The sequence below is a fragment of the Notolepis coatsorum genome (assembly GCF_963971535.1).
Source record: "Notolepis coatsorum genome assembly, chromosome: 20".
Classification (NCBI taxonomy): Eukaryota; Metazoa; Chordata; class Actinopteri; order Aulopiformes; family Paralepididae; genus Notolepis; species Notolepis coatsorum.
The window spans coordinates 13777969-13804369 of record NC_140184.1 but is presented as its reverse complement, the minus strand read 5'-3'; the positions used below and the strand labels follow the sequence as shown (position 1 = coordinate 13804369).

The following is a 26401-nucleotide window of genomic DNA, read 5'->3' as shown; positions in this document are numbered from 1 at the left end:
AGCTATAGATTGTGGATAAATACGCACAGAAAGGTACACCATGCCAACGTTAATGCTTTATTTATCTAAAACGAGCCGATTTAGAAATGGTCAATGGGGAAATACATTAAGTGGAACAGAGGGTGGAACAGGAAAAAACTAAAATGACGTAACCACTACACCTCCCTATTGGTATCAGATATTGTTCCATATTATGACATAGGATAACATAGGGAGGTTTGGTGTGGATATCATGGGAAAAGTGGAAGCTAGCATGGAGGGGTTTGGTTCTGGGACACTTGAACTGTTGAGTTTTCTCGAGGTGTCGTGAGCCTAACTTGATGAAACACCAGTGAAGGCAGGTGTCCACTTAATAACCCTGGTGAAAGTAACGCAAAAGCAAGTGTAATAAACGCATTACTCTACATAGTCTACTCTAGACAGTAATATTGTACCATAACGTAAACAAACTAGTAATATATAATATATTACATTTTGCTTGCCAAACACTGGCTGGAGGTGCTGGTGAACCACTCAATCTAAGACATTATTTTAATAATAATATAATAAACTTTATTTGTATAGCACTTTTCATCAATTGCAGTTCAAAGTGCTTCACAGCAGTAACAAATACAGGCATAAGCAAGCATAAAAAAGATAGAGAGGTAGCTAGCAAGGTAAGGCGAATCACAGTTTTTCACATTAGGATCTAACATCCCAATAGGCCTCTCTGTTTATGGTTTCATTCAGTAATAAAAATAATAAAATAGAATAGACAGAGTAAAAAAGTCCAGTTTGATTCAGTTTAAAAATAGGCAATACTAAAAATAATTAAATAGAATAGACAGAGTAAATAAGTGTGATAAAATAGTTAAATAAAAATATACAGTAACATTTTCAACAGCATCGCTCATAACACTTAATAGAACAACAGAGCAGTGCATTGCTCTTAATACTTTGAGTTTCTTTACAAAGTTCTAACATACAACAGAGCAGTGCATTGCTCTTAACACTTTTGAGTTTCTTTACAAAGTTCAGTTTTAAATGACCGTATAGAACAACAGAGCAGTGCGTCGCTCTCAACTTAACAACAGAGCAGTGCATCGCTCTCTACTTTTGGTCATGGACAGTCCAATTTGTCAACACAAACAGCTCTTACCCAATGCCAGAAACCAGACAATTGCCTTTCTAATATACAATGTTGTGTAAGACCTTGAAAGTGCCCAAGCCTGCCAGTGAATGGGAGGTCAATGTCGTGGACTCATATGAAGTTTCAAGTTCAAGTTTCTTTATTAGTTGTCATACAAAAATACAGAATACTTTTATATGAAATGCTTTTTTCTGTTTTGCTCCTGAGAGTGTTCTAGATAGAAAATAGATAAAGTAAAAACTAGAAAGTCAAAAGTACGTAAACAAGTGTAAACAAAAGTGTTCAATATACATATATACAATATACAATACAGAGTAGAAAAATTAGTAACTGAGTTACAATACAATATACAGTATAATGCAGAAATGGGATGAGGTACAACTTAGGGTAAGGTGCAATGAGGTATGAGTTGTAGTGCAAATCTCTTTACCAATAAATATAAAGTGTGTTAAAGTGTCTAAAGTGGGTGCTACAGTGAGTTGTTTGTTTAAAGTGAGTGTGTACGTGTGGATGTGTGTGCAGTGAGTGTATTTGATGGTTTGTTACATAGTGTTATTGTCATTGAGCATCCTGATGGCCTGGGGATAGAAGCTCCTTCTGAGTCTCTCTGTGCTGGCCATGAGACTCCGGTATCGCTTGCCTGACCGCAGCAGTTCAAAGAGGCAGTTGTTAGGGTGACTAGAGTCTTTGATTATTCTCTTAGCCTTACTCCTGCAACGCTTGTTGTAAATGTCTTGGAGAGTGGGAAGCCCACCTCCAATTGTGCGTCTGTTTGTCTGAAGTGAAGTTTATCTCAAGTGTCACATTCAAGTGAGCTTTGTAGTATTTTTAGTCCCAACTATTTTAGTTTCAAACCAGAAAAATATCTTGTGATCCTCAGAATACTGCCACAGCCACCTCTTCCATATTTTCCAATTAATTGCCTGTACAGGAGCAGAGAATGTTAGCATGCTAGTGTATGTCTCAGTGGGGGGCATGATGACACATTCTAAATGATGTTGCTAAGCAATATACACGCTCCCCCCCCCCCCCCCCCCCCCATCTGACTTTCCCCAGCATGACATGGGGGGTAATTTTCTGCTTCCAATATCTCAGAAAACAAAACAACGCAATTTCTTTTTGGATGGAATGAAAGGAATCTCAGATGGGTGTCTTCAAAATGTAGACTATTCCTTCTAAAAGTGGAAGTCGAGACCCTAAGGGTGAGCATAGGGAGCCGCCCCCATGATGTTTCAAAAAGCGCCTCGTTAAGGAAAGGTGAGACTGAAGTGTGTCTCTCCTGCCTCTGATCCTCTACCGCCACTGACAGCTCATTAACACACTTCAAACAGCCCGACGTCTCCCTCCTCTCCATCACTCCTCTCCTCTCCTCTCATCTCTACTGACTTCTTCCTCTCTTTGGTTCCACTCCTCTCAAATCAAATCAAATTTATTTGTAAGGCCCGACAACACACGTTAATGTCCCCATGGGCCGGACACGTCTTATTTAACCCTTTCACTGCCGCACTACCAAACGGTTAACCCTTAACCGTCTGTAGTGTGATAGTAAAGAGTTAAACAAGTCAAGAAGAAACATCACAATAAATCAAGAACAAAGACAAAAACACCAGGAAATCCAAAATAAAATAAATACATTTAATTAATGCAACACTCCCAGACATACCCCACGCAAAGGTAAAGAAGAACTCACTAAAAACCTAGCAATAGGAAAAAAGCACCACAGGCAATGTGGAGGGGAGAAACCTTAGAAGGTGTTAGGGTTTGAAACCGACCTCAAACGCACGGCACAGACAGGAAGTTCAGAGTTAGCCAAATACTAGGGCGTATTTATTTACAGAGTCACAAAAGGGGTAAAGTAACAATTATGAAACAACAAGGGAGACTGCCATCGGCAGAGTTCTCAGCGGCTCTGCAGATCCTCCTGGTGATAGCGGTGGGGAATCGGTATTTGACGTTGTAGCGGCTCTGCAGATACTCCCAGCTTTAACTCGAGGTGGAAAACGGAGAGAGAGAGAGATATCAATAACAGTCCAACGAAACACAGAGGCAGTGTGGTTCCCTCCTCCCTTAGCTGTGTCCAGAACCAATGAACAGTGACAATCTTCAGTGTTCTCCACAACACACAATTTAGCTGAGTTTAGTGCAAACAGAAATGATATCTTCAGTGTCTCTTCAAAACACACACTTCAACTGAGTCCAGTGCAAGCAAAAATGATAATCTTCGGTGTTCGTCACACACACAGACAGAATAATCCAGAGGGGTTTGGTTCCAACTCACCCAAGCGCAAACGCGCAAAGCGGGTAAACGAGGCGCAGCTCCAAACGGGGAACAAGGTTCTCATCAGCGGATCTCCACAGAAAGTCCTGGAGGGAAAGTAGACGAGGCACAGCAACGGGGGAAAGGCAGGCAAAAGCAGTTGTATTCCAAAACGACCCGACATCGATAGAAAGAAGGTCCAGGTATATAAAGCCCTCTGAGGTGCTAATCACAAACCATGACAGCTGCGTGATGAAATTGGCAATCGCTCAAAAAGCGTGTGGCGGGGAATGCACCAATCAGCACCGTACCTCAGAGGAGCGTGTGGCGGCAACGAACCGATCCTCACAGTACCCCCCCCTCCACGGGAGCCACCCGGCGACCAGCCCGACCCGGCCCCTCCGGATGGGCACGATGGAAGTCGGTGATCAGGCCGGGATCCACGATGAGCTGGCGGGAGACCCAGCTCCGTTCCTCCGGGCCGTACCCCTCCCAGTCCACCAGGTACTGGAACCCCCGACCCCGCCGTCGAAGGCCCATCAACCGACGGACCTGCCACTGGGGGTGACCGTCCACCATCACGGGAGGAGGCGGTTCCGGAGCAGGAGGCATCAGGGGACTGAGAGAGACAGGCTTAACCCAGGACACATGGAAAACGGGGTGAATGCGCATGGACGCAGGAAGCTTAAGACTCACCGCCGCCGGACTGAGTACCTTCAGAACCTCAAAAGGACCGACGAACCGGGGGTTAAGCTTCTTGGCCGAGGACCGAAGCGGAAGGTCCTTTGCGGAAAGCCACACCCTCTACCCAGGGTGGTACGTCGGCGCAGGGACCCGGCACCGGTCAGCCCCACGACTGGCGCGCTCCGATGACCGGAGCAGCGCAGTCCTGGTGATCTCCCAGACCCGACGGCACCGGTCGAGATGGTCCTGTACGGAGGGAACTGCCACCTCCGACTCCTGTGCAGGGAAAAGAGGGGGTTGGTAGCCCAGGGATACCTCAAAAGGTGAGAGGCCGGTGGCGGAACTGACCATGGAGTTGATGAAGTACTCGACCCAGGGAAGGAAACGGCTCCAAGACGCGGGTTTCTCGGCAGCCACACACCGAAGAGCAGACTCCACACTCTGGTTCATCCTCTCCGTTTGTCCGTTAGTCTGGGGATGATAACCAGAGGAAAGACTGACCGTTGCCCCCAATCCCTTGCAAAAAGCCCGCCATACCTGGGAAGTGAACTGGGGCCCCCGGTCCGAGACGACGTCCTGGGGAAACCCATGGAGGCGAAACACGTGGCGTGTCAGGAGGTCCGCCGTCTCGGCCGCCGAGGGAAGCTTGGGAAGGGCCACGAGGTGAACCCCCTTGCTGAACCGATCCACCACGGTCAGTAGGCACGTGTTCCCCTGGGAAGAAGGAAGACCCGTGACGAAGTCCAACGCCACATGGGACCAAGGGCGGCTCGGAATGGGAAGCGGCTGCAATAGCCCGGAGGGTGCCTGGTGGGAGGCCTTGCTGCGGGCGCAGACTAAGCAGGCCAGTACGAACTCCTTGACGTCGTTCCTCATGGTGGGCCACCAGAATCGACGAGCCAGGAAGGAGAACGTGCGATGAACGCCTGGGTGGCAGGCGAACCGGCTGGTATGGCCCCACTGGAGGACCCGGGACCGGACTGAGTCGGGGACGAAGAGACGATGAACCGGTACATTGCCTGGAGCGCGATGGAAGCGTAGGGCACGCCTTACCACCCCCTCGATGCCCAAGGTGACTACTCCTACCACCCTGGCCTCTGGGAGGATGGGAGTCGGGTCCTCAGTGGTTGGAGCCCCCTTGGAGTGTAACCGGGACAGGGAGTCGGCCTTCGTGTTGCAGGAACCAGGGCGAAACGTCAGCGAGAAGTCGAACCGACTGAGGAAGCTGGCCCATCTTGCCTGCCGGCCATTGAGGCGCTTGGAAGCACGGATGTACGTCAGGTTCTTGTGGTCCGTCCAAATGGTAAATGGCTCCTCGGCCCCCTCTAGCCAATGACGCCACTCCTTCAAGGCAGCCACAACCGCCAGCAGCTCCCGATTGCTGATGTCGTAGTTCTTCTCGGCAGGGAGGAAACGACGCGAGTAGAAGGCGCACGGATGTACCTTCTGGTCCGTTGCCGACCGCTGGGATAAGATAGCTCCTAGTCCAGTATCCGAGGCGTCCACCTCTACGATGAACTGTCTCTTGGGGTCTGGATGGAGCAAGACCGGGGCTGAAGTGAACCTCTTCTTGAGGGAGCGGAACGCAGCACACGCCGCTGGGGACCAGTCGAACGGCAGGGCGGGAGAGGTCAGCCTGGTAAGTGGTTCCGCCACCTGACTGTAGTTCCGGATGAATCTTCGGTAGAAGTTGGCGAACCCGAGGAAGCTCTGTAACTCCTTCCGAGAGGTGGGTTCCGGCCACTCCTCCACGGCCCGGATCTTGCGAGGGTCAGCTCGGGTCAAGCCTCTCTCCACGATGAAGCCCAGGTAATCGACGGAGTCGGAGTGGAATCGGCACTTCTCTGCCTTGACGAAGAGCCGATTGTGGAGGAGGCGCTCCAGCACACGGCGGACATGCTGGATGTGTTCCTCGAGGGTCTTGGAGAAAATGAGGATGTCGTCTAGGTATACCACCACAAACTCCTCCAGCATGTCACGAAGGACGTCGTTCATGAGCGCCTGGAATACCGCCGGAGCGTTGGTGAGGCCGAACGGCATTACCAGGTACTCGTAGTGGCCCCTGGGAGTCTTGAAGGCGGTCTTCCACTCATCGCCCTCTCGGATACGGACCAGATGGTAGGCACTCCGGAGGTCCAGCTTGGTAAAGACGGTAGCCTGGGTGAGAGGCTCGAAGGTGGAATTCATGAGAGGAAGAGGGTACTTGTTCTTAATGGTGATCTCGTTGAGCTGGCGATAGTCGATGCAGGGTCGAAGGTCTCCGTCCTTCTTCCCAACAAAGAAGAAACCGGCCGCCACAGGGGAGGAGGAAGGCCGAATGAGTCCTGCTTCCAAGGACTCAGAGATATATTGATCCATCGCTGCCTTCTCAGGGACGGTCAGACTGTAGAGGCGGCTGCCGGGAAGGGGAGCCCCTGAGCGGAGGTCGATGGCACAGTCGTAAGGCCGGTGAGGCGGAAGGGCCTGAGCCCTGGACTTACTGAAAACCTCCTCGAGGTCGTGGTACTCGGGGGGTATGGTCGAGAGGTCCGGAGGCGGCTCACAAACGGATCTCCGGGGCGAGGGACAGGACGCCGCCTGAAGACACTGGGCATGACAGGAGGAGCTCCACCCCCTGATGGTACCGGAGGACCAGGCGATGTGGGGCTCGTGCAGCGCGAGCCAGGGCCGGCCCAGGACTACTGGGACAAGAGGGGATCTGGTGATATAAAACTGGAGTCTCTCAACGTGGTTACCAGTAATGGTGAGCAGGACAGGACAGGTGCGTTGAGTGATGTCAGCCAGGCGGTGTTGGTCCAATGCGAACACCTCCAATGGCCTCACAAGGTCCTCTAGTGGAATGTTGGCCCGGGTAGCAAACTCGAAGTCTAGGAAACTCTCGTCAGCACCCGAGTCAATGAGTGCCTCCACCGTGGCCCGTTGGTCCGCCCAGGCCAGGGTGACGCTCATCAGACGGCTAGGTGCACGGCTCTGGGAACGAGAAAAACGGCTCACCAGGATCTCCCGGGGTCCCGGCGAGCCTGGTCTTTTGGCCGGGTGGGGCAGTTGGAGATACGTGTCCATCCCGACCGCAGTAGAGGCAAAGGCCGGACCTGAACCTTGCCTCCCGTTCAGCTTGGCTAAGATGTGAACGTCCCAGCTGCATGGGTTCCTCCCCGGGCACCGAACGGGAGGGGAAGGAACCACCAGTTGTGTTGGGAGCAGGGCGGACCGCAGTACCGTCACGAGTACGGGGGGTCTGGGGAACCTCTGGAGGTCCCTGTCGGGTTCTCTCACATCTTCTCTCCTGGAGGCGTCCGTCGATGCGAATGTCGAGGCTGAATAGGTCCTCGAGGGACTCCGGTTCCTCAAGGGTCGCGAGCTGGTCCCTGACAGCGTCGTTGAGCCCCCTCATGAAGGTGAGACGAAGCGCTTGATCGTTCCAACCGCTCTCCGTTGCCGCCAGTCTGAACTCCAGCACGTAGTCGGTGACCCCGCCACTGCCCTGCCGGAAGGTGCCCAACCGAGCTCCAGGGTCCTGGCCACGGGCTGGGTGGTGGAAAACCCTGCGGAGCTCTGCCACGAAGTCTGGGTAGGAAAAACAGAAATCAGCCCCCATTGCCCAGGAGGCAGTAACCCACTGTGCTGCCCGGCCTGAGAGCAGGTTAGTCATGTAAGCCACTCGGGCTCCCCTTGAAGTGAATCGGCTGGGTTGATGACGAAAAACCAACTCACATTGCATGATGAATGTGGCACAATCCTCGAAGTTACCATTGAACAACCGTGGTTCGGAGAGACGGGGCTCCCGAGGTGCGGGATCGGGAGGCGCGGGGCCTGCCACGGCTGCGGGTGATGCTCCGGCCGACTAAGTCACTAAGGTGCTTTCATCTCGTCACCTACTGTCCTTGTTGATTTTCTCTCCACACAAGCACTCACACACACAGGCACTCACACACAAGCATTCACACACAGGCACTCACACACAAGCATTCACACACACAGGCACTCACACACAAGCATTCACACACACAGACACTCACACACAAGCATTCACACACACAGGCACTCTCACACAAGCATTCACACACAAGCATTCACACACACAGGCACTCACACACAAGCATTCACACACACAGGCACTCACACACAAGCATTCACACACACAGGCACTCACACACAAGCACTCACACATACAGGCACTCACACACAAGCACTCACACACACAGGCACTCACACACAAGCACTCACACACAGGCACTCACACACAAGCACTCACACACAGGCACTCATACACAAGCACACACAGGCACTCACACACAGGCACTCACACACAAGCACATACAGGTAGCGTTGATTCTGGGCCCCATGAAAGAATGTATTTGTAGGCCCCCAGTGAATGCGAGCGCGCACAAGCGCGCAGAATTTTTTTTTGGCCGTTTATTTATTGATGAAAACGCATAATATGGTTTTTACCTATACATTCGGATCAGCAGTTCAGCACCTGCACTGTTGGTGGGTGAGCCTAGTAAAGGATGTCGCATTGCGTTCATCTTCAATGAATGGACCAATGCAATAGTCTACCAAAGCCCCCCCTCTCTCTATATATATCTCACACACACACACACACACACACACACACACACACACACACACACACACACACACTTCAGAAACAAACATAGTATCAATGAGAGCATCAATAAATACACCTGAGTGATGTCTAGTAAAAAAAAATAAAAAATCTGGCCCCCCCCCCCGCCCAAGTTTCAAGTTTCTTTATTAGTTGTCATACAGAAGTACAGAATACTTTTATACAAAATGCTTCTTACTGTTACGCTCCAGAGACTGTGCTAGACAAGATAAGTCACAGTGTTCAGTATAGACATATGTACAATGTTCGATGCAGACTAGAAGTAACTGAGTTACTATACAATATACTATGCAATATACTAATATACAATACTATATAGTGCAAAGCAGAAATGGGATGAGGTACAATTTAGGTACAATTTACAGTAAGGTGTACGAGTTGTAGTGCAAATCCTTTACCAATAAATATAAAGTGTGTTTAGGTGATCTAAAGTGTGGAGAGTGGTGGGCCCTTGGAATCGTCCTAAGCTACCCCCCCCCCCCAGCTACGCCCCTGCATACAGGCACTCACACACAAGCACTCACACACACAGGCACTCACACACAAGCACTCACACACAGGCACTCACACACAAGCACACACAGGCACTCACACACAAGCACTCTCTCTGTTTGCATGGGTTTCCTCTGGGTACTCTAGTTTCCTCCCACACCAAAATACATGTGTGAGGCGGCCGGCCAAGTAGCGACTACGCCACCGACCCTTTACAGTGGCCGGAAACTCCGGAAGACACTGGTATATCAATATAACACTGGTGTAGGTTCTATGGGAGAGACGAGCAGTGCAGCGGCAAGAGACAGAGGACTATCGGATTAAAATACAATATTTTATTACCAGACTACAACACATTATAAAACAATCACTGTCCAAAGGCTAAAAGTGTCACAGCATCTAAAATACAGCCACTCGATCCTGGACCGAGTCGATAAAATAGGAGTCTGTTAGCTATGTTTGTGTGTGCTGCCGCCGTCCCGTGGTTTATGGGGTCTGGTTCTCCGGTAGGCCCACTGGTCACGCCCAGCCTCTGTCGTCCCCCAGTTGCCGACGGGAGAGAGGCGGCAGACACTGGGCATACAGGATATTTTCTCGTCTCACGGCCTGCGCCCACTTCCCTTCCTGACAAAAGAAGCCACCCAACTCCTCGTCCAATCAACGGTCATCTCCCGCTTCGACTACTGAAATGCACTGCTTGCTGGCCTTCCGACCACTGCCACCAAGCCTCTTCAACTCATTCAGAACGCAGCCGCCCGCCTGATCTCAAACCTACCAAAGTCAGCCCATGTCACCCTTCAAGGAGGGCTTCAAGGCCCTCGACCTGGCATATTGTGCGGCGAAGGGAACTGCTCCTGTCTACCTCCGGTCAAAGTACATTCCAGAACAGTTGACCATTGGAAAGAAAAACTCTTGATTGATCTCAATTTCTCTTATTTTTTCAGTATTCTGTATAAACAAACCAGACTAAGAAAAAAGGTTATTTGAGATTTATACTTTATACTATATAGCCCTGCATGAGTCTGGTCTCCTTTGAAAGGTAACATTATTACACAATAAAGAAAAATCACTTTGAGTGCTAATGAAATAGAGTAACAGAGGTTTGAACACACTGAAGTAAAGGTTTTGTGTACTCACATTTCTTTTTACTGGTTGCCAGATGCCTGTTTTTAAGTTCCAGCTGAGAGGTAGGAGCTGGAAAACATAACGCTTCCATAGCCTGAAGTCTTATGTAGTACAGGTCCAATGTTTATAAAAATCCCACAGAAAATGTGTATTTCACAAAGGCTTTTGTAACGCGTGTGCCGCAAAAATTTTGCGTGAAAATACAAAATGGCTGTCCACTCCCATTCATTCAGACGTGCGAGTCAAAACGCTTGTGCGTGCGAGTGTGTGACAGCCCGCATGCGCTAAAATGCGTACATTTGATAAAATTCAATGTTTAATTCTTTCTGTAGTTAATTAATCAAAATTAACACGATAAAGTCCCAGCCCTAATTAAAATACATCACAGCAATCCAGATAGTGTACATGGTTCACACATTAACTCCCCAAAAGTCCACCCCATGACACATGCATGTCCCAAAAAAACCCAGGTTGCATCAGGAAGGGCATCCGGCGTGAAACCTATGCCGAATCAAATATTCGGATCATAAATCGGATGATCCGCCGCGGCGACCACTAACGGGAGCAGCTGAAAGAAGAAGGCGATATGTTCAACAAAAGCATGTGTCCCAGAGCTCAGTCCTTAAATACACATTTCACTGTCACACTGTGAGAGTAGCCTGTTTTCCTGGGCAATATGAGTACAGCCTTGCTTCTGGTGTGTAACAATAGCCATCTTGGCGCTAGCGGCCTGAGCGAAAAGGAACAGGTGCTCCCCACACACAGAGAGGGGAGCGATGGAGAGAGAGGGGGTTGTGTTGTGGAGCTTGGCCTCGGGTGCTATGCCCATCCCTTCTGACGCCTAGGTTCTGTCTTGATGTTCCAGTCATACTGTCTGCGTTAGCATGAGCTAACCCTGAATTAGCCAGGCATCACCCCGATAGAGAAACACGCTCAGCGCGCCAACAACATGGCACAGCTGGCTCTCTCTGAGAGGCAGACTAGATATGCCTCTGTCTTCTCGCCCCGCAGGGGGATGGCTTGGTTTGAGGGTTGGAGGGGGCTGTGTGTTCCAACAGTGAATGCGTTTGATATTACATATATATTACATATTTATATCTCTGCTCTTTTATTAGAACATGTCTTCTCTTACAGTATCAAGTTGGTGGAATCGCTGCAGCTTGCAAGAGCGGTGTAGTGGGGTAGGTTGTCACAAAATGAGTGGATTACCAGATTGTAATTCCTACACAATAGATTCCTATGAATTAAAAGAAAAGGAAGGGGGAAGCAGGGTGGTCTGATGTTTAGATGGAAGTCCAATGTGTTTGCCTATTATGTCCTTCAGCCTTGAGGTGGTGGTGATTCCCGCTCCTCCCGGGCAGCATGTTGAAGTGTCCTTGAGCAAGACAGTTAACCCCTAATTGCTCCTGATGAGCAGGGTGGCACCTTGCATGGTTGCCTCCGCCATCGGTGTGTGATGAATTGAAAATGGGGGACCCTGATGTAAACAAGACGAACGTATTTCTCTGGGCTGCATCCTCTTAGCAGTTGTTTGTATTGAGCCGTACTGTATTGTACCCATTCTGCAATTTGTTAATAAAGTTTTCAATCAATACAAATGTGTGAGTGAATGGGTAAAATGTAAGGAACAAATTGCAAAGCGTTTTGGATAAAAGCGCTATATAAATGCACCATTTACTATTTACCATTTACCATGCCAACAACCAAACTACACTGTATAACATGGTGATGGACTGACGCCGTGTCTTTGTCCTCTGTTCCCCGCAGAGCCTCTGAGCAGCGTCTCTTCCCTGGAGGTGCACTTTGACCTGCTGGATCTGACCGAGCTCACGGACATGTCTGACCAGGAACTGGCTGAGGTTTTCGCCGACTCTGACGAGGAGAACCACAACGAATCCCCATCTGGTAAGCCCCGCAGCACACGTCACATGGTCCCTCTTACCACGTCCTCTGGTAAGCCCCGCAGGACACGTCACATGGTCCCTCTTACCACGTCCTCTGGTAAGCCCCGCAGGACACGTCACATGGTCCCTCTTACCACGTCCTCTGGTAAGCCCCGCAGGACACGTCACATGGTCCCTCTTACCACGTCCTCTGGTAAGCCCCGCAGGACACGTCACATGGTCCCTCTTACCACGTTCCTCTGGTAAGCCCCGCAGGACACGTCACATGGTCCCTCTTACCACGTCCTCTGGTAAGCCCCCGCAGGACACGTCACATGGTCCCTCTTGCCACGTCCTCTGGTAAGCCCCGCAGGACACGTCACATGGTCCCTCTTACCACGTCCTCTGGTAAGCCCCGCAGGACACGTCACATGGTCCCTCTTAAGGGGTCCCCACACGGCGAGCGATTTAAGCCAGGCGACCGATTTTTTTAGCCAGCCGACAGGCCGAATTGTATCGCCTCCATTGTTAAGAATGAGAGAACCCACACGGCAGGAGATTCTGAAGCGACCATCGCGCAGCTATTTCTGTCGCCTCGCTAAAAATCGCCTCGATCCTATTTTTTGAGGCGACACAGCAGGACAATGAGGAAATAACATGACTTCTACAGTAGAAGCAGTACAGAAGTTCTACTGGTGTATCATTTGTACACCTTTAATGTATCATTCAATACATTCATTGATCAATAGCCTACGTATTATTACCATGCTACTTTTCATTATTATTAACGGGAACAATTTAAATAAATAACGTTAGTTTGAGAAGCTATAGTGGCCGCTTGTCATTAACTAATAAATGAACAATGCCCCACGATGCACCTACTAGTGTTTTAATACTCGGGTAACAAAATAAGTTGTGGATGTTGACAGAGTTTAATGTCCAGGCTGCAGCTGATGTAGTTTGTAAGGTTTATTGTCCAAAGAAAATTATCGTTGAGAATAAAACAGTTTGCGTCTTCCGTGAAAAAAAACACTCTTTCAGCAGCTGCATAACAATACTTGTCCAATTGGTGGTAGTGAACGTATCGTAGCGATCAGGCATGCAGTAATGTCAGGAAGAATGAGGAGAGGTTGTATTCGTATATGATGGTTTAATTCCAGCTCAATATGGGTTTTACAGGTTAATACTCTCTCGTAACGCCCCTGCCCACTTTGACAACCTAGGATGGCTTAGAGTAGACGCCAGAGTACAACAACTTGCAATGGGCCTGGTCTACAAGATACACTACACCACGAAGGTACCCATGTACATGTCGAAATACTTCCCAAAGGTCAGTGAATACAGTACCACGACCACAACACCAGAGGGAGTTCCACAAATCATGTTTGTAACTGAGGGGTACAATTCCCTGACTGTATTGATAAGTATGGTATCATTAAACCACTACCGCTTTATGTACTTTAACTACTGGCCATACAGTACATGATATCTAAATATGATGAACACTTTCCACAATGAAATCGGTTCCAGTCAAAGGTAATAATCAAATATTTAATGGAGCAAAAGGTACATAGAATATTTATCTTACATTTATCATTTGAATGCACTTGTAAGGCAAATGAGTACTCGTAGGCAAATCAACACTGAATGTCCAATCTCTGGTTACGCAGGAAGCAAGTATACAACCTGGCTCTTAGGGAATTATATCTATGGTACACTTAATGATATAGCGGGATATTCTGGAGGGGGTCCTCCCGGTTGTAAGCCGGTAGGGGGGGTAGGAGAGCTGTCGGTAGTAGAACGTCTGGTCAACGATATCTAGGGAGACTTCAAGTACAGAAGACAGTGCAATAGACTCTTGATCCGTAGATGAATACACCTTGGTTCTCTTGTAGGCTGTAGCTCCACAATGAAGAAGAAGCTAGGCGACCTCAGTCTCTCTGAGCGCCGACTCAACTTGACTCCTCTCGGGGGTAAATCCAACGCTCACAGGCGTCGGCGATTATCCGCTCCACAAATCACAGTACCAAAGCAAATATATATTCCAGCCGCATAGGGCTCAGCAGTCGTCGGGTAGGTAATCCAGTGTACATGTCCCTCGGTCCTCGCCTAGATCTCCTCGGATGAAAGCGCCATGTGGTCGGCCCAACCTGGATAAGACTCTAGATAACACGAGGAAGCGTTGGAGATGCTGGTCACTTTAGAACTCTAACCGCACGATGCACCATACACGATAGACTATTATTACTTGATAGAAATACGTCGCACTCGACGGTACAGTGCCAAACTCTGACAATTCAGTTATTAATTCGCACGAGGTCTCAATGCTATTCTAAGGCCAAACAGGCCATACTTCACCGCACGTCGTATCGTGGGTGAGGCTTCACGTTCTGTTACTAAGTTGGGAAGAAGGGTAAGGGACTTCTACATTTACTTGCGCCATATTTATATGCACGGTGAACAAATAGTGCCACTCTCATTTCGGTAGCCGTATCCCTGAGCGGAGCCGGGGCTAGTACGGACATGTCTCGTCGGTACCTTTGAACTTGACGCCAGGGCTGGTCCCCTGGCGCCTGGTCCTTTGTCCAATAAGAGAATGAACTATTATGGGCTATAGTAGGCTAAAGGGATATTCCGTGCATATGTACAAGGAATATACAAGGGATATCAAACGACATACAAATACTATTCAATATATATCCATAAATAAATATATATATTCGGTTTAATCTGATCCTTCGTAACAATGTTCAACCCAGATTCGGCACAAACAAGGGTCTAAACCCGTTTCGCAATTATGCCACCTCAATGTGGAACACCCTACCCACAGCCGTAAACAAATTTGAATCCCTACCCACCTTCAAAACCGCTCTCAAAGAGCACCTACGGGAGGCTGCAATTCGAAACTGGCCCCCGTAAATGTCTGAACTCCCCTCCCACCCACCCCCTCCTAATGTACAGTTCCCTCCCCCTCGTATGTATATATTTACTGTTAGGATCTCTGTTTAACAGTACTGTATATTTGCATATCTTATATGTCACAAATGTAACAGTACTGCATATCTGTATGTCATGTATGTCATAAATGTCATGATTAGTTTAGATTAGATGAATAGATTTGATTTTTATATCTGTATATCTGTATATTGTGTATGTCATAAATGTCATTATGAATTGAAAATGGGGGACTCTGATGTAAACAAGACAAAAGTCTTTCTCTGGTCTGCATCCCCTTAACAATTGTGTGTATTGAGCTGTACTGTACTGTACCCATTCTGCAATCTGTTAATTACAGTTTTCAATCAATCAATCAATCAATCAATCAATCAATCAATCAATCAATCAATCAATCAATCAATCAAGCCCTGCAGGACACTTGGCACACATGGCACCTCTTACAGTACAAAGTATATGGTGTGGTATTTCCTGAAACTCCTTCCTGACTACACTAATAACTTTGGCAAAATAAAAAAAATTTAATAAAAAAAAAGGTTAATTGATTTGTTGCCACTCAAACTGAGTAGAGATATATGTAGATATAAAACGGGTATCAGTGTTTGTTTAAACCTATATTCAGTGTTTTATTTCAGTGTAAAATTCCCACAGTAGCAGCAAGATATCGGAGGTGTTTACATTACCAGGGTAACGCACGGAGGAAGTGATGTCTGCTTTGGTGACAGGGTTTTCCAAGTGGGGAGCAGGGAGTAGGCAGTACTGTTTATGTACACTGTGGAACAGAACACAGTCTGTGAGTTGTTAGGCAGTATAGTTTTCTCTCTGTGGTAAACAATGTAAAACAATGCCTCTTTATATCTAATGTCAGTTTCGGCTGGTCTGTGTGTGTGTGTGTGTGTGTGAATGAATGAATGAATGAATGAAAACTTTATTTAACAGATTGCAGAATGGGTACAATACAGTACGGCTCAATACATACAATTGTTAAGGGGATGCAGACCTGAGAAAGTCGTTTGTCTTGTTTCCATCAGGGTCCCCCATTTTCAATTCATATACTGTAGACATTTATGACATACACAACATACATGACATTTATGGCATAGGGACATATAGGTATTTAGTACTGATACATTTGTGACATAAGCGGTATTCAAATATACAGTACTGTTACCCCTAGATCCTGACAGAGTATATACATATGATGGGGAGGGGACTGTACATTAGGAGGGGGTGGGTGGGTGGGAGAGAAATATACATACGGCGGGGAGGGAATATATACATGCGGTGGGGAGGAGACTGTCTATTAGGAGGTGGTGGGGGTTTTGGGCATTTACGGTGGCCAGTTTCGAATTGCAGCCTCCCGTAGGTGCTTTTTAAGAGCGGTTTTGAATGTGGGCAGGGATTCACATTCCTTTACAGCTTTGGGTAGGGCGTTCCACATTGTTGTGGCATAATTGCGAAACGTGTTTAGTCCCTTGTTTGAGCCGAATCTGGGTTTAACATGATTTGTTGAGCTTCCTCTGGTGTAGTGGTTGTGGTATTCACTGACCTTTGGGAAGTATTTTGACATGTACATGGGCACCCCGGTCGTATAGTGTATCTTGTAGACCAGGCCCATTGCAAGTTGCTGTACTCTGTCGTCTACTCTAAGCCATCCTAGGTTGTCAAAGTGGGCAGGGGTGAGGTGGGTTCTGGGGTTCAGGTCAAGTAGTAGTCTGACCAGTTTGTTTTGTGATGTTTGTAATTTTGTTTTAAGCGCCTTTGAGGTGCTTTGGTACCATGAGGTGCACGCATAGTCATAGTACCCTTGAATGAGTGCTCCTGCCAGAGTCTTCAGGGTATTCTTGTTTACCAGAGAGGAGATCCGGTACAAGAATCTAGTTCGTTGGTTGACTTTTTTTTATTACATTGGATGCCATTTTGTCACAGGAAAGATTTGCCTCTAGGATGGAACCCAGGTAGGTAATTTCGTCTTTCCTTGTGACAATATTGTCACCCACTGTAACTGAGAAGCCGTCGGTCTTGCTGAGTTTGTTATTTGAACCGAAGAGAATGGACTCTCTTTTGCCCATGTGTAATGATAATTTGTTATCAGCGAGCCATATGCAGATTTTGCCTAGTTCCGAGCTGAGGGTTTTTTCAACCTGCAACTTGTTCTTGTCAGAGACCAGCAGGGCTGAGTCGTCCGCAAACAGGAACAAGTTGCAGTCACAGGCTGACGACATGTCATTTGCATAAATTAGGAAGAGTAGCGGTCCTAGTATGCTTCCTTGTGGAACACCACAGCTCACTGTGTGTGTGTGCGTGCGTGCGTGCGTGCGTGCGTGTGCGTGCGTGCGCGCATGTGTATGGACATGTGCGCATGTGTATATACGACAGATTGTAATAAAAGCCTGTATTATTGCGGGCGATGTGGTCAGAAGATTCTACTGTATAACTGAAATAACTACATTTCGGTTTATCATGACAGTAGTTTCATATTCCATGTCATTTGAGGACAGATTTTACATAGTGGCAACAAATCAAATGACATGTATTTATTATTATTATTATTATTATTATTATTATTATTATTATTATTATTATTATTATTATTATTATTATTATTATTATTATTATTATTATTATTATTATTGTTATTATTATCATTGTTATTATAATTATTATTGGCATGCTATACATTATATTATTATTAATAATAACAATAACAATAATACAAATGTATAAAATTTCTAGCATTATCTAGGATAACACAATATAAAATTTGGGAAATCCTGAAATATGAGTTAACAAGATGCTTAGTGCACGATGGTAAACTCAAGTGGGATTTTCCATGATGATTGTTAATAGCACCATAGCAACGAGGTTCCTATGATTGACTTGGTACTTTGCATAAAGCAGAGGTGAGAAAGCTTAATCTGCAGGCAGGGAAGTGTCTGTGTCATCTAGGCAGGCAGCAGGCTAACCTAACCCCCTCTACCCATCTGCCAGACGAAGCAGGTCCCCTATGTTTTATTTATGATTTGGGAGCCCCATGCAGAATGCTGAGAAGGAAAGCTCTCCTCCCTCCTCCCTCTCTCTCCCCCCTCCCTCCCTCTCTCCTCCCTCTCTCTCCTCCCTCCTCCCTACTCCCTCTCTCTCCTCCCTCTCCTCCCTCTCTCCTCCCTCCTCCCTTTCTCGCCTCCCTGCTCCCTCTCTCTCCTCCCTCTCCCTCCTCCCTCTCTCTACTCCCTCCTCCCTCTCTCTCCTCCCTCCTCCATCTCTCTCCTCCCTCCTCCCTCTCCCTCCTCTCTCCTCCCTCCTCCCTCTCTCTCCCCCCTCCCTCTCTCCTCCCTCTCTCTCCTCCCTCCTCCCTCTCTCCTCCCTCTCTCTCCTCCCTACTCCCTCTCTCTCCTCCCTCTCCTCCCTCTCTCCTCCCTCCTCCCTTTCTCGCCTCCCTGCTCCCTCTCTCTCCTCCCTCTCCCTCCTCCCTCTCCCTCCTCCCTCCTCCCTCTCTCTCCTCCCTCCTCCATCTCTCTCCTCCCTCCTCCCTCTCCCTCCTCTCTCCTCCCTCCTCCCTTCTCCCTCTCCCTCCTAGTGGTCACACAGCACCAGGTCCTGTCCCCGTTTGCTATACTGTACAAACATTATGTATCCAGAATATATGATGATTTGCAGGAAGAGGATTGTTGACGCAGTCTTCATGTCAGTTTTGGATTATGGTGATGTCATTTATAGAAACACTGCCTTGTCCGCTCTTGTATCCCTTGACACTGTCCATCAGTTTGCTCTTAGATTCATAACTGGTGATAGTTACGGCACTCATCGAGAACTCTGTAACTTCAGTAACTTATAATAGCCAGTTAAGCAATCGTCGAGGTTAGAGACATGCCTACACACTTACTGACATTTGACCTTTTACATATAGGCGGGTTTCTTGTTTGTTACGGTGTGTTGGACCCACAGGTGCAGAACAGAGAAGACTGGATGCAGCTGTAGGTTTTCAAACAAAGGGATACTCTTTTATTTGAGTCTATGCATGAACACGCATACAAACAAGGATAAACAAAAGGGGAGAAATCTCCGTCTCTCCAAAAGGCATTAAATAATAACAAAACTAAAAGCAAGCTATGAACTTGCCTCCTTTTTTTTTATTTATTTTTATCTCTTATCTTATTTGTTTTTTCTTGTTGTTACTATACACAGATCTTTTATGTATTTTATTATATATATTTTTTCAATTTTATTACTTACTTTTATTTTTTTTCCATCCTTTCCTTGTACAGTGTCCTTGAGTCTGAGAAAGGCGCTTCTCTCTTAAAATTCAATCTATTATTATTATTATTATTATTATTATTATTATTATTATTATTATTATTATTATTATTATTATACACTAAACAGGGGAAAATAAAGGGGAGAAAGCATAGTCTCCAAAAACAGGATAACCAACAGGAAAATACGATAAACGACGGTGCTGCATACACACGGAGTAAGTTACACTTTAAATAACAAATTCATACAACAATCGAAATGACACGACAACTAAGAGCCCATAGTGAACATACTTATCCTCCGTGGCAAGGAGCGATAAGGCTTACACAGACATGTGTAACCATGGCACTCCCCTGACTAATAGTTGTTTAAAATGAAAATGACCTGGCTGTGAGTGTGAATCTTTCATCCTTTACATATCTAGCATAGGCATGGATTGATTGTTTAGATCACTAGCATGGCTAACATCTAATATACTACCTCCATATTATGCTTGGAGTATATTTCTCCTTCTTTCTTACTAATAATACAACAAATTGGTGTGTTAAAAAAAATACATCCAATAGAGGAAATAGAAACATAATAATTTGGTGTCTCATTACTGGATATTGTAAACAAGTCACAGTAGAATAGTAATAGCATGCTTTTCCAGTGTTTTACCTATACTTTACCACTGGACATACATTATTATTATTTTGTTTGTTACCAATGTTACAGGCAGCTACAGTATACTGCGAGAAGGAAAACTACACTCACATTCCGTACAAGGCCTCTATAGGGTTTGTACCGTAATTATTTAAGCTACGCCGCGTGGCCTTATTAAGTATTGATCTGCAGATGATGTTCAAGGTTTATTCATCACTTACAAATGTACAAGTACAGTGTAGAGTGAAATGCGTACCCCTGTGCAAAACCCCCACCCAACCCCAGGGACTGTGTATTGCACCAAGAAAAAATAAGGACATAGTGAATAATAACAATAATAATAATTATTATTATAATTATAATAATAATAGTCCAAATCTTAAAACACTCCTTAATTGTACAAATATAATTCTTAGTGAAATTCCTGGTGAAAAACAAAGCTCAGAGAGTGGATACAACTTTCCAGTCTATAAACAATATCAATAAATATACATTTATTAATGAATAAATATAGGTATGTCATACAGAAACCAAGTGGTGCAGGACCAAGGGCAGCAGAACCATAAAGCACCTGAGGGACGTCTCCTCTCTTCTGCGGTTCAGGCGAACGCTATCACAGCCTTTACGACCAGAGACGAGCTACCAGCACCGAGCCATCTGGATACTAAATGAGGACTCTGGTTGATACTTGCATACATCCTGTGTGATTGATTATCTGACTGATTGATACCCATCTGTACTGTACATCATTTGCACAACAGCTACTTTACATTTGCACATCAGGCAAAAAAAAAAGCTTTAAGTTATTGACTCATATTTTATATTTGGTACTCTTTATTTCATATATTTAATTTAAATTTTAATAAATTTAAATTTAAATTTAAAGAGGTTTTTATTGAGTGGTGTACTGTTTTTTTGTTTTATTAATAATATTTGCTCACTATGGTGTATGTATACAGGTTCTGTAGCCTGTTGTCCAGGTGGGGTAGGGCAGAGTGCAAGATGCAATATGCAAATTGCAAAGGGTCTAGAGAAGCACCTAATCCTTCAATTAAGCATTACATCACGCGCAGGAGTGGGTTGTGAAAATTAGACCATGCCTAGGGGTGGTCGTTAGACCCCCCTAGGCATGGTCTAATTTTCACAACCCACGACTACAAGTGGTGTAATGCTTTTATACAACTGGCACATTCATCCAACCTTATTGCTATACAATAAACACACATTAATTGAAGATTTATTGAAAAAACCATCCACCAGAAAAAGTAGTTCCCAAAAAAAAAAAAGGAGAAGTTGCCTCCATGTGGAAGCAGCTCGGAAGTGCATCCAACTGTTCTCAGTAGGACATCCAACAAACTAACACATCCAACTGTCTCTCAACTAAGACATCCAACAAACTAACACATCCAACTGTCTCTCAACTAGGCATCCAACAAACTAACACATCCAACTGTCTCTCAACTAAGACATCCAACAAACTAACACATCCAACTGTCTCTCAACTAGGCATCCAACAAACTAACACATCCAATTTTCTTTAGTTTTTAACCTACTTTCTATAGAACTTCATTCTTAGATGCTTCTATAGAAAGTAGGTAAAACAAATTAAAAAAAAGTTTTCTTTGCCCTATAGGAATTTTTTTCTTCTTGGAAACAAGGCGGACATTAATACAATTAGCAATCAATCAATCAATTCAATAGTCCACGCTCACTTAAAACAGCGCACCTCCCAGCTGCTTCTATAGAAAGAAAAAAAAGATTTTTTTTTGCAATTAATCAATAAATCAATCAATTCGCGCTATTTTTATTTTGTTCCACAATGACTCATGACCCATCAATTACATCATCCAACATTGTTTAAGCAACTAAGACATTTGCCGTGACAGAATCGTTTTCCATTTAGTCGTTATGACGCTATCAACATATCCATTCAGTCCATGTTCACTTAAAACAGCGCACCTCCCAGCTGCTTCTATAGAATACATTTTTTATTTTTGCAATTAATCAATCAATTCGCGCTATTTTTATTTTGTTCCACAATGACTCATGACCAGTGATGCCACTAACGCGTTACTAAGTACATAGCGAGCTAGCAGGGAGACGCTCACGCTGGTAACGCTTTCTTGCACTGGAAGTTCAGTCACTAGTCTACTTAACGTTTGTGTCAGCTAAGCCGGGTGAAAAAACATTCACTATGCGGAGGAAACAAAATACTGTACCGCATCTGGAATATACAGCACAGCACGACGAAACGGATAGAAAAAATACCGAAGCCGAAGCATCGACTTCTACAGGACTCGGAGGTGCACCAGCCAAACAGCAAAAGCTGGATTTCTTTACTGGATTTAAACTTTACTACCCACACTTGAAGTGCTGATGCAGAAGACCCTCGCTCTGAAGGACACCCTGCAGGACACGACTGCAGGCCTTCCAGATGCCATAGTGCAGGTATGTTCCATCTTTGAGTTAAACATCTTTTGCATTGCACTATGCATGAACATGGAACACCATACTGCAGTATGTAGGTTGTCAGTAGCACACAATAATAAATAATAATAATAATAATAATAATAGCATAGGAGGAGCAGTACCGTTTAATAGACTGTTTTTTAAGAGCATGAGCTTCAGATACTGGATAGACCTTCAAACATAAAGAAAATTTTCTTGAAGTATAACACTCCAACCCATCAAGTGCTCCTGTGGAACGGCTTTTTAGTCTGGGAGGGTTGGTGCTCACGCCTAGAAGGAACAGACTTTCTGACAAGAGGTTTGAGAAGATTCTGTTCTGTATCGTATCGCTCTCGCTCGGCATCGCTCTCTGCACTATCTCGCATACGTGCACGCGCACTGAATAAAGACCACAATGTACCTTTAATCCCAATATTCGTCTGACCACACCCCTATCAGCTTACCCATATAAGCAGGGGTGGGGCCACCCACTCTCCTCCTTCTCGCTTTCACCACAAGGAAGAAGTGCCTCGGTAGATCCCCACACTTGACACCATGATGGAAGAAAGGTTTAGGAGCAGCTTTGGGAAACAAGGATACGTTGACATCATATCTTTATTTTCTCTCTCACTATTTTCGAGAAAATACGGCGATATTGTCTTCGTACTGGAGTGTCTGGAAGATGATGATCATTCTAAAAACCCTCCACCGGTTTTCGTATTGGGAGCACGCCGCTGCATGCTTCTCAACTGCAGTTCCTTGCTGTGTTTGTTGGGGTGAAACCTGTCATGCCACAGCTGAACTGTCGGACATGCCGCTGTTGTGAGAAGCGGTGCGTTCCAGGTTGGGTGAGTAGTGTTTGCTGGCGGGCTCCACTTGTCTGTTAGTGCTATGGGGGCTACTTGACAAAGTTTATGGAAACCGGCCCCAGGCTAGGGTCCTTTGTTCAGCCACCTAGGCGACAGAAGACCTTGGTCTGAAGACCATTATAGTTTTAACTAGTGGGCCGCGACCATTGACACTGGTGATCCCTGTGTGTTCTGGACGAGTGGATTCTCTCTGTCACCGTGTTAAGGCCCCATCTTTCATATCCAAATGAGAGTATTCCTTCACGAGGGGATATGTGCATGTAATGTGCGATAGCGGCAGATTCATGTTCAAAGTCAGCTACACAGGCCAGTTGGTACTGTGCTGATTCCGTCGGATGTGGTAAAGTCACCGTTGTGAAGCGGTGTTGACATCTTGTTTTCTCTTTTCTCTTAAAAAGTGAGGAGAGGTTCAGAACGGCGGCCTGTCTGGGTGAGTGTTATGTCATTGTTTACATGTTCATAGCTTACGGTTAGCCAGTCAGCTGTTAACTGCTGCGTTAGCCTGCTGGATCGCTGCATGGCCTGCTTAGGGCCTACTATTAGCCAGTCAGCTGTTAGCTGCGGGGCTAGCATGTCGTGGTCGCTAGGTAACGTTAGCTTGCTGCTATGGCCATGGCCTGGCGCGGGGTAGCTTGGCTTCTCGCGCGCCGCCGTGAGCTCGCTTCTGATCGCGTGCGTCGTTAGATCGGCGTCTCGCGAGCAGAAGCAGTAGCACCCGAACGGTTGGAGCGGCCGTTAGCTTGATGCTAGTCTGTTGAACGTGCTTTGATTTTAACATGTTTTACACTCTTGACCACGACGTCATCCTTGACAGGGGATGTTTTCGTCGACCCTGCCCTGAGCCAGGACGGCAAGGTTGCATCAACAGGGGACTGTAGTGCGGGTTGGGGCGGTGACGCTGCCCAGTTCGGACAACACAGGAGCGGCTGTGTTTCCTACGGTGTCTGTGACTGCACTTCGCTGATCTGCGTTCCGGGTAGGAACGGGGTTGACCAGACCTCATAACACGTCTTCTGGTTTTACTTTGCTAAATGTATTGTGAATAACGGTGTTTTTCCCAAAACGTGTGTTGCTACAATGCATTTAGGATACGTTGCGGGTTATGTGTGAGCTGTTTTTGTCACTGGCAGTTAGCTTCTCCGTGCAAACGGGATGTAATGATCTGGTTGTTGTGTGAGAAACACGGCCGTGTACTCACAACTAAGGTAACTAACCTATGAAGCTATGCTTGGTGACAAGTGAGTAAAAGAATGTTCTTTCTCAGACTGTAATGACAATGAACAGTGTGTTCACACATTAACAGGTTTTCCTGTTTTAACTGGCCGTATTGAGGGTAAAATAGGAGGATTGTGTTTTCCCCCCCGGTTCCCTGGGGACTTTTTCATCCTCCTATCAGACATGTTGTGCATTAATTGTGTCTTTTGTGTGGTAGGGATACGATGTAACTCTTAGCTTGATTGCTGAGGTTGTGCTAAATCTGCTGGAGAAACTTATTTCCTAAAGGGAAATTGGTTTGGTTGCTGTCATGTGTGCTTAGCAAGGCCTGTGGTCGATACTAATCAAGAATGATGTATTCTCTCATTGTGAAAAAAACGGCGTTCCTCTGTTGAGTGTTTTTGCCATTTTTTGTAGGTGATGATGGGTTGTGTGTGTCATGTGACCTACAACTGGGTTGTACTGGCCACAGAAGCACATGTGTATGTTGGACCGGGGTTCTTAGAGCCCTCTCTATTCTGTGTTTTTCCTTAGTAAAAATCAGATAGCAGGTTAGCTCATGCGCTGTGTGGAGCTGTGAAACGCTTCATAGAGCTGACTATGACTGTGTCATATTCTCTTTTTGTCGTTACATCGTATCATGGGTGTGGGGTCGTAAAGGGGTGAACTGGTAACCTTTCCTCTCCCCATTGTTCTGTCGGTCAGGGGTACACCCCCTGTCCTTCAAGGTTCCCGTCACGTGGCGGTTCGGCACGTTACGGGGGGGGGGGGGGGGGAGGGAGGGAGTTCCTGGTCCCACGGCCTGGTATATTGGGCGTGTGCACCGCAGGAATTCCCCCGCCATAGAGTACGTCACCGTGCGCGTCTCTGTTGGTAGGACTTCCGTGTGCTGTTCAGATCCATGTGATGGATCTGTTTTCAGGGGGGGTGGTCAGGGCTCCTCCTCACCAAGCGCCTATTCAGGCCTTCTGTGAGTTCGGACTCCTTCTTCCATGTGAGGAAGCCTCCATCAGAGTACAGAGCCTTCCTCCTCAGATTGTCAAAGTGAGTGGACCCTCTAGAAGGGTCCTTTTCTATTGTATGTATATTCGATTCAATTCGTTTATTGAGTGTGTATGGGTTCAGTGCCTCTTCCCCGGAGGCCCTAAAACCAGTTTTTTACATGGCTCAAGGTGCAATATATTCTTTTCAATCTGTACAGCTCGCGTGGGAAGTCTCTCTGGGGATACCCGTCTCTTTCCTATGGGAGGGTGGTGGGATGTAAAAATGTGAACATTTTTTACCCCGGCTGTGTAGACTGGGATACATACTGTTGATGCTTCCTTCTTTCTATTCCAGAAGTGTTGGAGTTAGGGAGTGTCACACCCCTCTTGTCGTTCCCCTGGGCGCCTTGGGGATTCAATGACAGGTCTAAATAGCCTGTTCATTGATGGGGGTGTGTCCCGACGCACGTATAGTGCTAGCTCGCTGTAAACAGGCGATTGACTGGCACGCCTTGGTTGCTTGTGGTTGAAACAGCGTTTTTATAAACCAACTGAGATGGGGGTTTTTCCTCTTCCGACGACCACATCCCATGACCTGGGTGGGTTGTCGACGGATTCTCGTTCATGTCTGGGGGATGATGACGGGATGGATCTGAACATATGTGGTGGGGTCTCACGCCCTTGGGGTGGGCCACCAGGCGCGGTTCGTCCGAACGTCTGGGTGGCGCCTTCTTTTCATGTTAAGATCAACACGCATATCTGCCCTTCTCCTGGAGTAGGCATGTCGGCGTGGTTAGGGCACGGGACTGGTTCTGGTCACGCTGGTCCAGAT

The 26401-nt window shown here is 46.6% G+C and overlaps 1 protein-coding gene across 1 annotated transcript in view; it reads left to right on the top strand.

The window, feature by feature from the left end:
• Positions 1 to 26401, top strand: part of dbndd1 (dysbindin domain containing 1) — a gene marked incomplete at its 3' end in the record, with an annotated part of 85020 nt that overhangs the window by 24875 nt on the left and 33744 nt on the right. Inside the window, exon 3 of the mRNA XM_084337583.1 lies at positions 12085 to 12222. Coding sequence (XP_084193709.1) covers positions 12085 to 12222 — 138 coding nt within the window. The remainder of the gene's footprint in view (positions 1 to 12084; positions 12223 to 26401) is intronic.